This window comes from Ammodytes marinus (assembly GCF_949987685.1).
Source record: "Ammodytes marinus genome assembly, chromosome: 19".
NCBI lineage: Eukaryota > Metazoa > Chordata > Actinopteri > Uranoscopiformes > Ammodytidae > Ammodytes > Ammodytes marinus.
In genome coordinates, this window is record NC_137223.1 from 13,027,996 (window position 1) to 13,041,829 (window position 13,834).

The 13,834-nt window shown below is 39.6% G+C and overlaps 2 protein-coding genes across 2 annotated transcripts in view; one reads left to right on the forward strand and one right to left on the reverse strand.

Moving 5' to 3' along the window:
• Nucleotides 1-11,464, forward strand: abcd4 (ATP-binding cassette, sub-family D (ALD), member 4). Its single transcript, XM_080047885.1, has 19 exons — nt 1-316; nt 1,094-1,212; nt 1,530-1,657; nt 3,535-3,674; nt 3,792-3,908; nt 4,085-4,210; nt 4,585-4,635; nt 4,924-5,018; nt 5,122-5,243; nt 5,928-6,019; nt 6,136-6,225; nt 6,560-6,765; nt 7,783-7,874; nt 8,051-8,087; nt 8,423-8,472; nt 8,604-8,656; nt 8,800-8,876; nt 9,037-9,152; nt 9,605-11,464. The coding sequence occupies exons 1-19, from the start codon at nt 276-278 to the stop codon at nt 9,707-9,709; spliced, it is 1,857 nt and encodes a 618-aa protein (XP_079904011.1). The 5' UTR covers nt 1-275; the 3' UTR covers nt 9,710-11,464.
• Nucleotides 9,726-13,834, reverse strand: part of acss1 (acyl-CoA synthetase short chain family member 1) — a 20,275-nt gene continuing 16,166 nt past the window's right edge. The window contains exons 9-14 of the mRNA XM_080047883.1: nt 13,674-13,786; nt 12,922-13,048; nt 12,677-12,804; nt 12,130-12,193; nt 11,849-11,970; nt 9,726-11,755 (exon numbers count right to left, since the gene is read on the reverse strand). Coding sequence (XP_079904009.1) covers nt 11,594-11,755; nt 11,849-11,970; nt 12,130-12,193; nt 12,677-12,804; nt 12,922-13,048; nt 13,674-13,786 — 716 coding nt within the window. The 3' untranslated portion in view covers nt 9,726-11,593. The remainder of the gene's footprint in view (nt 11,756-11,848; nt 11,971-12,129; nt 12,194-12,676; nt 12,805-12,921; nt 13,049-13,673; nt 13,787-13,834) is intronic.

The following is a 13,834-nucleotide window of genomic DNA, read 5'->3' on the forward strand; positions in this document are numbered from 1 at the left end:
TTTAAGGAGATAAGGTAGTTGTACGTTTTGACAATGGCATTGTGAGGAGACTTTTAAACTAATTGAAGCAGCCGTGAAACCAACAGATTATTTTATTATTCAGAACAATTTCCCTTCGCTAACTGTCGTAGCTGTTTACCCTTTTTCTCTTTGGCTGGTTGAGACGTTGTGTGAAGTTAGCTTCACCTGCTTTTTACTATTCGCTTAAATCAAGTACGAAAAACGTATGCAAGGTTTCATCTGGAGGAAATATTAGTCCCCTTCCGCCAGAGCTGATGTCTCGGACGGAAAATTCCAATGGAAAAGGGACAAAAAGGTAAGACTGAAGCTAAACTTTCAGATAACTGATGTATTTTTTATTTGTGGGGAGGAGGTATAGGCTAGTGTCAGTGACTGACCTTAACAGCAAATCTTTTAATAGCCCAACTAAAATAGTAGGCTTATGCTTTTAAATGTTGGTATTGCAGAATAAGGAGAACTGGTTACAATGACTTATAACAAAATGCCCGAATTTCATCATGGTATTACAAGATCCCCGTCTTCATGCTTGTGAACACAAGATGAAGATATGATTTTATGCTCTGTAAGGTGACCTTGGGTGCCTTGAAAGGCGCCAATAAATTTAATGTATTATTATTATTATTATTATTATTATTATTATTATTATTATTATTATTATTATTATTATTATTATTATTATTTAGAGTTCATCACTAGTTAGGGGATGATAAGACTATCCTTGCCAAAATTATTGTGTCCCGATATTATCCCAATAATTATTGAAATATTATTGGCAACACATAATTTTTTTCTTAAAAAAATCTTAAAAAAAAAATACTGTAAAGATGCAGCGCTGCCTTGAGGCAATACAAAAAAATAAGGAATAGGACTGTATGTTAGTGATGACAGTTAGTATGACAACTTTTACAAGTCACTTGAGGATAATGTTCATGATGAATCCTGATAATGGAAATTTACAATAACCAAAACATCACGATGAAATCCAATTTCATCCCATCCCTATTCATAACATTCAAAACGTTGCCATTTTCAAATACGATAGTATTTATTTTGCTATGTTTCATATCCTCAGACTAGAAGTGGACTGGAAGTTTGTCCAGAGGTTCTGCGGCATCCAGAAGGTTCTGTTCCCGTCATGGACCAGTCAAAGCGCACTGATGTTTGCCACGCTGCTAGGTGTCACTCTGACAGGTAACTGCAGGAGTTGCTCAAGCTATTTGTGCAAGAGGAAAAGCAAAAGGGGAAATGTATACAGTAGTGTCACAATCAGATCAAGCTGTAAAAAAATTATATCTATTGATATGATGTTGAAAAAAAATGTTTATTATCTCGGGAAGCCTTATGGGGAGACACATCACAGTGCCTGATGGACAATGCTTTTTGTGGAATTTGAATTGTCGTATAACGCTTAGCTGCATACTACTGTATGTTGTTCCTGCTGACATGTAGTTCAAAGCGTTGTCTTGTTTCCCTACAGTTTGAACACATCCCTTTTTTTGTGCCATCAGAACAGCTGATCATTTACCAAGTGGGTATCCTCCCCAGTCACTTCTACAATGTGCTGGCAGACAAAGATTACTCGGGCTTCAGGAGCCTGCTGGGCAGAGCTATGGTGCTCATCTTGATCAACTCTACAGTAAGTTGAAGGAGCGGTGGGGGGAGTCAGCAGAACGTGACCTACCTCTTACCTACCTAAAGAGTTCAACACTCTGAAGGTCATTCTTACTATTTTACTGGACGTGGAATTTGGTCTATCAGTAGGTTCTACACTTCATACATGTGCAAACTCAGCTATACGTCTCTTTTATCAGTTTCCTCTGTGCACTGCCCAGATTGGTGTGCAGTCAGACTTGATTAAAGTATCAATACTTTTAGATTAATAATAATAATAATAATAATAATAATAATACTACATTTAATTTATAGGCGCCTTTCAAGGCACCCTAGGTCACCTTACAAAGCATAAAATCATCATAAAATCATTAAAAACAAGACTTGTGATTGTGGAAAAAACAAAACAACAAAACAAAACAAACAATCAAACAAGACAGGGACCAGTTATATGTTGCGTGCGAGTTTGAACAGGTGAGTTTTGAGTTGTGACTTGAAGGTTGTAATGGTGTCTGACTGTTTTATGTGTGGGGGGAGGGAGTTCCAGAGCCTGGGTGCTGAACAGCTGAATGACCGGGCACCCATTGTGCTGAGGCGTGATGTGGGGATGGATAGTAGTCCAGCAGAGGATGAGCGGAGGGAGCGGGAGGGAGTGTATTCTTGGAGGAGGTCGCAGAGGTAATTGGGGGCTAGGTTGTGGAGAGCTTTGTATGTGTGGAGTAGGGTTTTGTATTGGATGCGGTAGGGTACTGGGAGCCAGTGAAGTTGGATGAGGACAGGGGTGATGTGGTCAGATGATTTGGTGCGGGTGATGATCCGGGCGGCTGAGTTCTGAATGATCTGCAGTCTGTTGATGAGTTTGGTGGGGAGTCCGGTGAGGAGGGCGTTGCAGTAGTCTATACGTGATGTGACAAATGAGTGAACCAGGATTTCAGTGCTGGATTGGGTCAGTGATGGGCGGAGTCTGGCGATGTTGCGGAGGTGGAAGAATGCAGTCCGGGTGATGTTTTGAATATGGGGTGCGAATGAGAGGGTGTTGTCCAGGATTCTGCTCCCTCAACCGCTTTCTACTTAACCTTCATGTCACACAGATAAACTAATACATTTTAGTTATAATAATCCAAAAGTGTATTCATATCTCAATTTACCATAGATGCTTGTTGTTTTTAAATTGCATAGTGTTGCAGCTGTTTACATCATATTCAGAAAGGTAACTTGTTGATTATTATACCTTTGCCACAGTTACAGTCTTACCACCATTAAGGCAGCTATTTATTATATGTGATCAAAATACAATGTTACTGTTATCATTGGGACACATTATGTTCCAAAAACTGTCCATTATCTGCTTTGATCATCGGTTTACTTAGATAAGACTATTTAGAAAAAATCAAGCGCATGGTTTCCTTCTTTGTTTTATTGCATGACATGTTTTATTGATAGAGTGTAGCAACTTTACGAGGTCAGGACAACCTGCCCTGTTCTATTTAGAGCCTACACACACACACACACACACACACACACACACACACACACACACACACACACACACACACACACACACACACACACACACACACACACACACACACACACACACACACACACACACACACACACACACACACACACACACACACACACACACACACACACACACACACACACACACTTGATCTTGATACTTACATTTTGAACCAGAGATACTGCAAACACGCAGAACACGACGAGTTCATTCTGCGTAAATAAATATATTACTTTAACTGTTTGTTTTTGCTCTTGTTCGTCTCATAGACATTATGTCCATTTATTGTTATTGTGTTTGTTGTTTCCATTTATTGTTATTTCACTCTTAATAGCCTTCACTCTTTCTCTATTTGCATTCCTCTCTCCCTCTCCCAGTTGAAAAGTCTTGACCAGTACATTTGTAATCGGATGTACATTAGCTGGAGGCAGACGCTAACCGAGAGCCTCCATACCGCCTACTTCCAGGGCCGCGTCTATTATACACTAAATGTACTCAGAGACGACATGGACAACCCGTAAGCTCCGTTGGTTTCCCTCCTTCTAGCATAATTTAAGGAATATAGACGAAAAGGCAATTTATCATCATGGTGGAATATATACATATTTTTTCCCTTTGTTTTTTTTTCTTTTAGAGACCAGCGTATCAGTCAGGATGCAGAGAGGTTGTGTAAGCAGATGAGCACCATGGCCAGTCGATTGATTGTATCACCATTCACGCTGGCTTACTACACCTACCACTGCTTTTACAGGTGAGTTTGCATAGTGCCATTGCAATATGTGATGCCCTGTAATATATCCGGCTCATGCTACGTTAACAAATACTCTGAAGTTGAAGATAATGCATCATCAATGATGTACATTGTCAAGTCGCATTTAATACATACTAAATGTAAAGCACTCTGAACTGCCTTTGTGTCATACTCAGCACCGGCTGGATCGGTCCTGTGTGTATCTTTGGCTACTTTGTGATTGGGACCATTGCCAATAAAATCCTCATGGGGCCGATTGTGTCCACACTGTTTGAGCAGGAAAAACTGGAGGGAGACTTTAGGTAAGTTTACTGTGCAAGGCTACACACTCTGACAGACAGACAGAGCAGGAAGTACTTAAATGTGTTCCCTAAACCTGAACAGAGCGGTTGTTTTTTCCAGCTTTATTTGACGCAAATCCTTTGAGTCTTTATTGTCAAGGAAGTCAGTCCTTTGTCATGATTCCTCTGTAGACTTTGGCCCAGTACATTTATCCTCTTAGGAAATAACACAGGATATGCGTCAGGTCTGAAAGAGGAATGTAATTTGATCTGTCACAAGTTAAAAGTATGCAATTTTGATGTGTTAACCTGAAAAGGGGAACAGTTGAATACAAGTTGTTCTCAATAATAAATTGTGTTGCTTGAAAGTGAAAACCATGTTTTTGAAACTCCAGATTCAAACACATGCAGATACGTGTCAATGCAGAGTCTGCAGCTTTCTACAGGTGAGTCACAAACACATTATTCATATAGCAAGGTCGACCTTTTCTCACATATTTCACTGTCTTCTGAACAAATCATGTGAAAAAATAAGAATACAGACTTATCCCTAGAATTTGAACATTCATAACTATATAAGTTACATATAAATTGTACTTGGTGTACTTTCCTGTGATGTTAAAACACATACAGTATCTGCCACCATCCGATTGACTCTGACACACCACATCACACCGATCAGGGATAAAAGCAGGCTGGAAACAAATGTGTTTTCTTCTCTGTGTTTTTTTTAGAGCCGGTAAAGTGGAACACATGAGGACTGACCGAAGACTGCAGGCTCTGTTGCAAATTCAAAAGAGTCTAATAAACAAAGAGCTCTGGCTTTATAGTAAGAACATCCAACACACACACCCCTGACTCGTGGACTCATGTCTTTCATCGATTGCATTGATTAACCTGGCAGAGTTAACATCTGACCTTTCCCCTCTCAGTCGGGGTGAACACCTTCGACTACCTTGGAGGATTCCTCAGCTACATTATAATCGCCATTCCCATCTTCACCGGTATCTATGATGGCCTCTCTCCTGGTGAGCTCAGTGCTCTCATCAGTAAGGTAGGCAGCCTTTACAAATATATATATATATTTTACCTTATTCCATGTCATATGAAAATATGACTCCTGTATGTTATCTATCTGGAGAGGTATATAAATAAAATACTTCTTTGTATTTGCATAAATTGTGTAGTGTGAATGTTGCTTCCAGTTTCAATCAACTTTTAATCGGTCAATCTTTATTCGTCCCCAAAGGGCAAGTTTTAATGTAGCACTGACATGACAAAGCTGTTTACAGTTTCATATTTTTCAGAGTAAAAACCAAAATGTACATAAGCACAAATTCACATAAAAGAAAGGTAGATGTGAGTGAAGAAGTACTATATTTTAAACAATTTTAAATGTATAATAAAAAACCATGAAGAGATTTGCCTTTAGATAAGGTGGATAATGTGAATGTGTTGCTATATTAACCACTAGGTGGCAGCAAAAGCCTTTTCTTCTGATAAAACTGTTTTTTTATTATTATTCATGCTGAGTTCAAATGCTTTTTGTTGAATAGAGATCTCACTTCCAAAGGTCTAAAAAAAAATACATATTAAAGTTTCACTATTAAATTGTTTTTTCGGGCTGTTGTCCTGTGTGCTTTGTGGTTACTGCCTTTTGTTTAGTGTTCAACAGTCCTCTTTGGATAATCTTATTCACTCTCAGCCGTGCTTTCTCCTTCTCCTTGTTCATATTCAGAACGCCTTTGTCTGCATCTACTTGATAAATGGCTTCAGCCAGCTAATAGACCTGTCAACCACTCTGTCAGACGTGGCCGGCTACACCCACAGGTATCACACTGCATACTTAAATGCTCCTTCTGAAAGACGGATTATGACAGCACATTTGTGCATGCCATTCAGCTTTCTTTTCTTTTTTATCCATGTGTGTGTGTGTATGTGATCAGGATTGGGGAGCTGAGGGAGGTGATGGATGATATCCTACGCAAGCAGTGTGACTATGACCCAGCATCAGGGGAAAGCTACGACTTTGACAGGTGTGTGTGAGCACTTTTTCCTGAATCTCTCCTACAAAAAATACAGTCAGATAAAAGCAGTAGGTTAAGAGAATGCACACACGGATAAACTTAAAGGTGGAGTAAATATATCTAACAAAGGGTATATAAACAAAGGGGGCCCACTGTAGCTAGCAAAATGCCAGTTTACAGATCCTAGGCTGTGTATTAACACTGGATATTTTTTTCCAGCGGACAGAGTATGTGAGAAGATATTCACTGATGAAGAGCAAAGAAGATTACATTATAAATATTAAGTACTTAAAACAAAGCCTCTTTTCAGCCTTTACACATTCTTATTAATTTCTCCACACAGTGACTTTAATGTCCACGCGGGACCAGCAGACACTGCCTTCGTCCTGGACCATCTTTCATACAAATCTCCATTCTCAGATGAGCTGCTGGTGGAGGACCTGAGTCTGAAAATCAGCCAGGGATCCCATCTACTTGTTGTGGGCAACACAGGCACCGGCAAGACGTCACTACTGAGAGTCCTCAACCGACTCTGGGAGGCACACAGTGGTGAGACAGCAGACCCAGGCTGAAGTTTGATTAAAGTTGCTGTAAGCGGAATGGTTCTTTTAGCTAACTTCCTGTCAGTTACTGCAGTTAGCAGTCCCCTCGCTCGTCCCTACGTCACCACATTAATGCACTGCGGTTTTCATGCAGCGAGTTATCTAGCATCATCTCAGATCCATAAGTGTGATAAAACATGATAAAAACCATCAAAACAGACATTGGGAAGGATTTGTACCTGCTCCGCCATTGTAAGCGCATACACATTCACCCATCTGTTGCTCTGGCATGCACCGGCAGTGAGACCATGGAGTGTATACACTATATATGAGTGAGACGAGTGTCGGTTTGTAGCGTTCTCTCTTCTGATTGGATAAAAATTTCGGGATACTACAATAAGTTTATTTGCCGATTACATGCAAAGCAACTGACTGAGAAATCGGCTTTATGAAACGCGCACATTATGCAAGTGATCACTGCATGAATAAAGAGCGATTTTACACTTATATTAACATAAATAAACCGCTTACTTCACCTTTAATTGTAATCCATTTGTAATGTGAGTGAAGACATGACAGGAAAGGATGCAAGAAAGGGTGTTGTGGCTCCTGACCAGTTGATGTCCAGATCCAGGATCTGTGTTGTGTCAAGTCAGGAGCTGAGAGATCTGTACATGACTTTGACTGTACATGATGTTTCCTGTATGGCTTTTCGTAAGAGAAGGACAGAGGGGAAGCACACTTTTTTTTTTACTTACCTTTTCTTTTTCTTTTTTTACTATGTTTTTTGGCATTTTTATGCTTTATTGATAGTGTAGAGACAGAGTTGAAATGGGGCAGAGAGGGGAGTGACATGCAGAGAACGACCGCGGGCTGGAATCGAACCCAGGTCCGCTGCTGGCCGAGGCCCATTGGGGGGACGCCCTACCAACTGGGCTAAGGGCGCCCCCACCTTTTCTTTTTATATTGCACGTAAGTCAAAGGATTTTACAAAATGACTTACCGACACCGTCTGTCTCCTCAGGTTTTGTCCAGATGACGACATGTTTCGGGCCCAGAGGGACCCTCTTCCTGCCACAGAAACCTTACCTCACAGACGGCACGCTGCGAGAACAGGTCGCTGTCTCCACTTCTTTTGTATTTTATTTATTATTTCTAGAGGGTATCACTTTATATATAATAAAAATACGTGTATGGATGCTATATTTGTTTCAAGTTTACCAAAATTATGAATCTACCAAAATCTAAAAAAATAGTTGAATGAGGATTAACTGAATTCTCTTCTCAAACAGGTGATCTACCCACTGAAGGATATTTACCCTGCAGCAGGTATCCCATGTTAAACTGTTAGCAGTCAAAATTCACATATGTTCATTCATGTAATCACAATTAGTTCTGGAAAAAAAAGAAGCACATAAAAAGTAAACATGTCAAGTCACTTGATTAAAGTGGTGATTAGTAGCACTAGCAGCTAATGTAATTCTGTATGAATAACAAAATAATAAATTTGCTTCATTAGATAATTGTTGTAAGAAGATACATTTATATACTGTAGTTATAACATTTACTGTATATTAGTTTCATATCCCTCGTCACTTTGTGCTGCTGTTGCCTTATAGAAAGTGGTAGTCTGAGTTAGTGATGTTCATGATGATTGTTTTCAGGGTCGGTGGACGATGACAGAATTATGCAGTTTCTGGAACTTGCTGGAGTGGTGGGTGACTTTATTGACATGATATTCCTCTGTACTAAAATATTTGAATGTTTTATAATTTCATTGAATTACTCATTACACATTGAATTCTGAACACACTTCCTGAATCCAATTTTCTATCTGTGCTCCAGTCTAGTCTCCTGAAGCGTACAGGTGGGCTGGATGAAAAGGTGGACTGGAACTGGTAAGATAAATTCAATAAAGAAAACATTAAAAAGAAGACTAAATGAAACAGTAAATGTGTGTAGTATGTGTTACTACACTGTAACACTTTACTACAAATGTGCTTTGCAAGGATGCAGATTCTGAACCAGTGTCTCTCGGCAGGTACGATGTTCTGTCTCCCGGTGAAATGCAGCGTCTGTGCTTTGCTCGGCTCTTCTACCTGCAGCCCAAATATGCAGGTAATGTTGTACAGGCTTTCTGACATCTAACACCTAAATGTAACATGTTCAGATGTGAAATATTTGCCTGTTTTCATCCTTTCCTCTGTGTTAGAGGCAAACCCAGGTGTCTTAAACGAGTGTTCATTCTATTTTTCATTGTTTATGTTTCGTTTTGTAGTGTTGGATGAGGCCACCAGTGCTTTGACAGAGGAGGCAGAAGCACAGCTGTACCGAACCTGTAAACAGCTCGGCATGACTTTGGTCAGTCTGGGACACCGTAGCAGCCTGGAGAAGGTAGACTGAACACATTACATGTATCAGCCAGCTTGAAATTAAGTCGATGTTATAACATAGTAAGAATTTTAATAATATGAAATCTGAGCCCAAATTACTGTTGGAGTTTGTGAAATAAATAACTGTATTGGATTTTTAGATGTAATTTTGTTTTAAATTACATTTGAATGAAAGATAATAAATGCCCAATTCTGCTAAATGCCAGCAAATGATCCAATTGGATCCTACATTACTCAATCCGCAAAAGCATTTTTCATTTTGTTCTTGAGATTCTCTTAAAAGAATAAAATTTAAATAATTTTTCATCTCAAGTTATCATTATCATATTATTAGGTTGCAATAAGTCAATCTCCTTACTTTCTAGTGCTAACTTCCTCATGCTCATGCTTGTTCTCAAATCGGTCTCAATCTACCAAGGACATTAACTTTGTCTTTGTGTTTTCTTCTGACAGTACCATGACGTCCAGTTGAAACTGTGTGGAGGGGGCCAGTGGGAGGTGACCAAGTTAAAGGGAGGAAGCCCTGGGAGCCTCAGTCTCAGGGAGGAAGCCACATGACTGCAGAGTCATCTCTTTTGATTCCTGGACATGCTGGGGAAGAATCGGCGTGGGAGTCCAAAAAACAGAAAACACTCCTGAATTCCTCAGTTGCTAACACTCAGCAACCAAGGTACTTTAAAACCCCCAGTCCTTCCAGCAGAGGTGGTCAACTATGCACATCCAGTTTGAATTTACAGGTGAAACTCGAAAAATTAGAATATCGTGCAAAAGTTCATTTATTTCAGTAATTCAACTTTAAAGGTGAAAACAATATCTTATACAGACTCATTATATGTAAAGTGAGATATGTGAAGTCTTTATTTGTTATAATTGTGATTATTATGGCTTACCGTTTATAAAAACCCCAAATTCAAAATCTCAGAAAATTAGAATATATCATAAAATAAAAAATTAAATAAATGTAAATACAGAAATGTCGGCCCTCTAAAAAGTATAATCATGCATATGTACTAAGTACTTGGTTTGGGCCCCTTTTGCATGAATTCTTGCCTCAATGCGGCGTGGCATGGATGCTATCAGTCTGTGGCACTGGCACTGCTGAGGTGTTATGGAAGCCCAGGTTGCTTTGATAGTGTCCTTCAGCTCCTCTGTATTGTTGGGTCTGGTGTGTATCATCTTCCTCTGGACAATAGTCCATAGTTTCTCTATGGAGTTCAGGTCAGGAGAGTTGTCTGGCCATTCATGCAAAGTAATACCATGGTCAATTACCAGTGGTTTATGGCACTGTGGGCAGGTGCCAAGTCTAGCTGGAAATGGAAATTGTCATCACCATAAAGCTTGTCAACAGACAGAAGCATGAAGTGCTCTAAAATCTTCTGGTAGATGGCTGTGGTGACTTTGGATGAGACACACCAGACCCAACACTACAGACGAGCTAAAGGCCACTATCAAAGCAACCTGGTCTTCCATAACACCTCAGCAGTGCCACAGGTTGATAGCATCCATGCCACGCATCCATGCCATTTAGGCAATAATTCGTGCAAAAGGGGCCCAAACCAAGTACTTAGTACATATGCATGATTATACTTTCTAGAAGGCCGACATTTCTTTATTTAAAATCCTTTTTTTATTGATTTTATGTAATATTCTAATTTTCTGAGATTTTGAATTTGGGGTTTTCAATGGCTGTAAGCCATAATAATCACAATTATAACAAATAGTCTTGAAATATCTCACTTTGAATGTAATGAGTCTATATAATATATTAGTTTCACCATTTAGGTTGAATTACTGAAATAAATGAATTTTTGCACGATATTCTCATTTTTCGGGTTTCACCTGTATATACGTATTCATTACCACAGGCATTTAAGAGGATAACATTTGTCACCAGCTGGCTTGGTTAAATACGAGGTGAAGCAAGGTGCTGGTTTGGAGGACGATTGTGGGTCAGTAGGCAGAGCTCTACTAAAATGTTCTGGACGATAAGAATTTACCAAAGAAATGGTTTTGATGGCTACGTCATTGTACGTCTACGTCATGAGTAAATTCACATATCACAACGACAAATCAGGAGAGAAAAGGGACATTTTAGATTCTGTAAAAGTTCTGTGCCTTTTATGTGAGATTTGATTATTGTATTATGTTTACATTCACATATGTGGGAATATTAGTTCTAATTTGATCATAAAACCAAACAATGTGTTCAGCTCTTTCTATCAAGAGCAGAGTAATCTTGTTGATACATACAATACTAAAAATAATTTGATCTGATTTCATAAAAATGTCATGTACAATAAAAAACCAACAATATTTGGAGTGTTTCTGATGCAATGGAAGAAGTCTGGCTAAAATGAAATGTAGAGTTACTTGCAAGCATCGCTATCCGTGTCCTATTTTAGACAAGAATGTTTACAACAAACACATCATCGTGGTTGTTGTTTATTTACTACGCTCACGGTGGCCTTGGATGATCTCTTGAACTGCGGCGGGATCGTCCAGCGTGCTGAGGTCACCCAAGCCGTTCAAGTCCTGCTCCACTACTTTCCTCAGCACTCGGCGCATTATCTTACCGGAGCGTGTCTTCGGCAGACGCTGGACCAGCTGTGAGATAGACCAAAGATGACAAGAGTGACTTTAGGAAGATATGGTGCTTCCCTTTCTTTTCTTTTTTTATAGTCAGTGAGACATAATTACCTGGACGTGGTCTGGACAGGCATACTTAGCGATCTTTTCAGAAACCATGTTATTTAGCTGCCGGGACAGATCGGCCTCTTCAATTTTTGCCTCTGATTTTAGCACCACAAAGGCATACACACCTGATGACACAGAAAAAGAAAACTGTCTTAACTATGATGAACATTCCCAGCTAATGTTAGAACAAGATCTTTCTCCATCCCTCTGAACTACATAAAGGTAGTGGACACACTTTTTTATCTTTTTGACTGAATTAGAACGAAAAAAGACAACTTGCTCACCTTCTCCTTTGATGTCATGTGAGTATCCTATGACAGCGGACTCAGCCACTTCAGAGCATTGATTCTGTTACAGAAATCCCAATCAGGATAGGTCCAACACATACAGAACATTTAACTGATTGAGTTTTGGAAAAAACTGACAAAAACTATAAATGTTTCTTCGGTTAAACATTGGTTAAGGACCTAAAAAGGAACTTTTTAAGAAACTTAAATGACTTTAACCCTGTTCAAAGATGGCAGTCTTTATTGATTGATGTTTAGTTTTTCTATTTCAAAGCTGAAAACATAGTTTTGCCAATGTTGTCAGTCACATTTTGGTCCTGAGTAAAATAGGTTGACAAATACTTAATTGATTGCCATGTTATGCAGACTTTCACCCTTTAGTTCATAACAGGATACCTGGAAAACTACAGTCTACTACTAAGATATTAATGCTCTTACAGCATGCTTATAGGCTCAAGTTGGTATGATCTACTATGGTACGGTATGATGTAATGTGAACGTTGATGAATGGAAACCATTAGTTAAATCTTTGATTTGACCTTACCACCACATCCTCTATCTCTGCTGTGCCAAGCCTGTGACCGCTCACGTTGATGACATCATCAAGACGGCCAGTGATTTGGTAATACCCCTCCTTGGAACGATAGGCGCCATCACCAGTAAAAAAGTAACCTATTGGCACAAAGATAAAGGGGGTTTAGAGACTGAGAACAGTGGAATTTCAACAAGATTTTAAAAAAGTTATGTTTTTTGACAGAACAGTTTGTTCCAGAACACATGGTACTGTACCAGGATAAGGCTGACAGTAGGTCTCGATGAATCTCTGGTGGTTGTTGTGAATGGTTCGGGCCATACCAGGCCAAGGCTGAGCTATACACAGAGCTCCAGATGTGTCGTTAGAAGTCTGCACTTTTCCCTGAAAAGATGAGATTTTAATAATGAATAAATCAATGTCAATGCCATTGATTGTACCAAGTACAAAAACAGACTTAAAGAGCACAAATATAAGCTATGAGAAATATAACTCGGTGCATGTTATTTCCACCACTTTATGGTCAGTGAAATTAGTGATTGATTTAACAACTTGATAAGATTGGTACAAAACATATAGAGTATTAATTTTAGGAAAATACAGAAAACAGACAGTTAAAGGAATACTGAAGCTCGACATGCTGCATGTGGGTGTTTGTGTGTCTGTTTATGTTGAGTGGGAGGAATAGAGATCAGCCCAGAGACACCAGTCCAACTGTCTGCACAATCTGTGCATTTCAAAAAGCCAGAGCTACTGCAATAGCCACACAGTAGTCTGACAGATTTTTTAATAGCGAGTTTGGCACGAAGAGAGTGGGGCCAACGGATGGGAACAGGGTGGGTATCAAAAGTGACACAGCTGGTGACTATATTATAATCCTAATCCGACCCACCCTCTGGGCCGTTCCCAGCCATCCACCATTAACAGGGACGGCACTCTACACACATGCCATACACACGCCACACACACACACACACACACACACACACACACGGGATGAGCACCATACCTCTGTGTCCATTAGCACAGGCTTAATGCCAAAGAAAGGTCTCATAGCCATTCCTGGGACAATCTCTGCGTCTGGCTCTGATGGCCTTGGGGTGATGCAGATGCCACCTGTCTCTGAGAACACAGAGCAAAACAAGGCTGATTATAAATCTGGTGTTACTC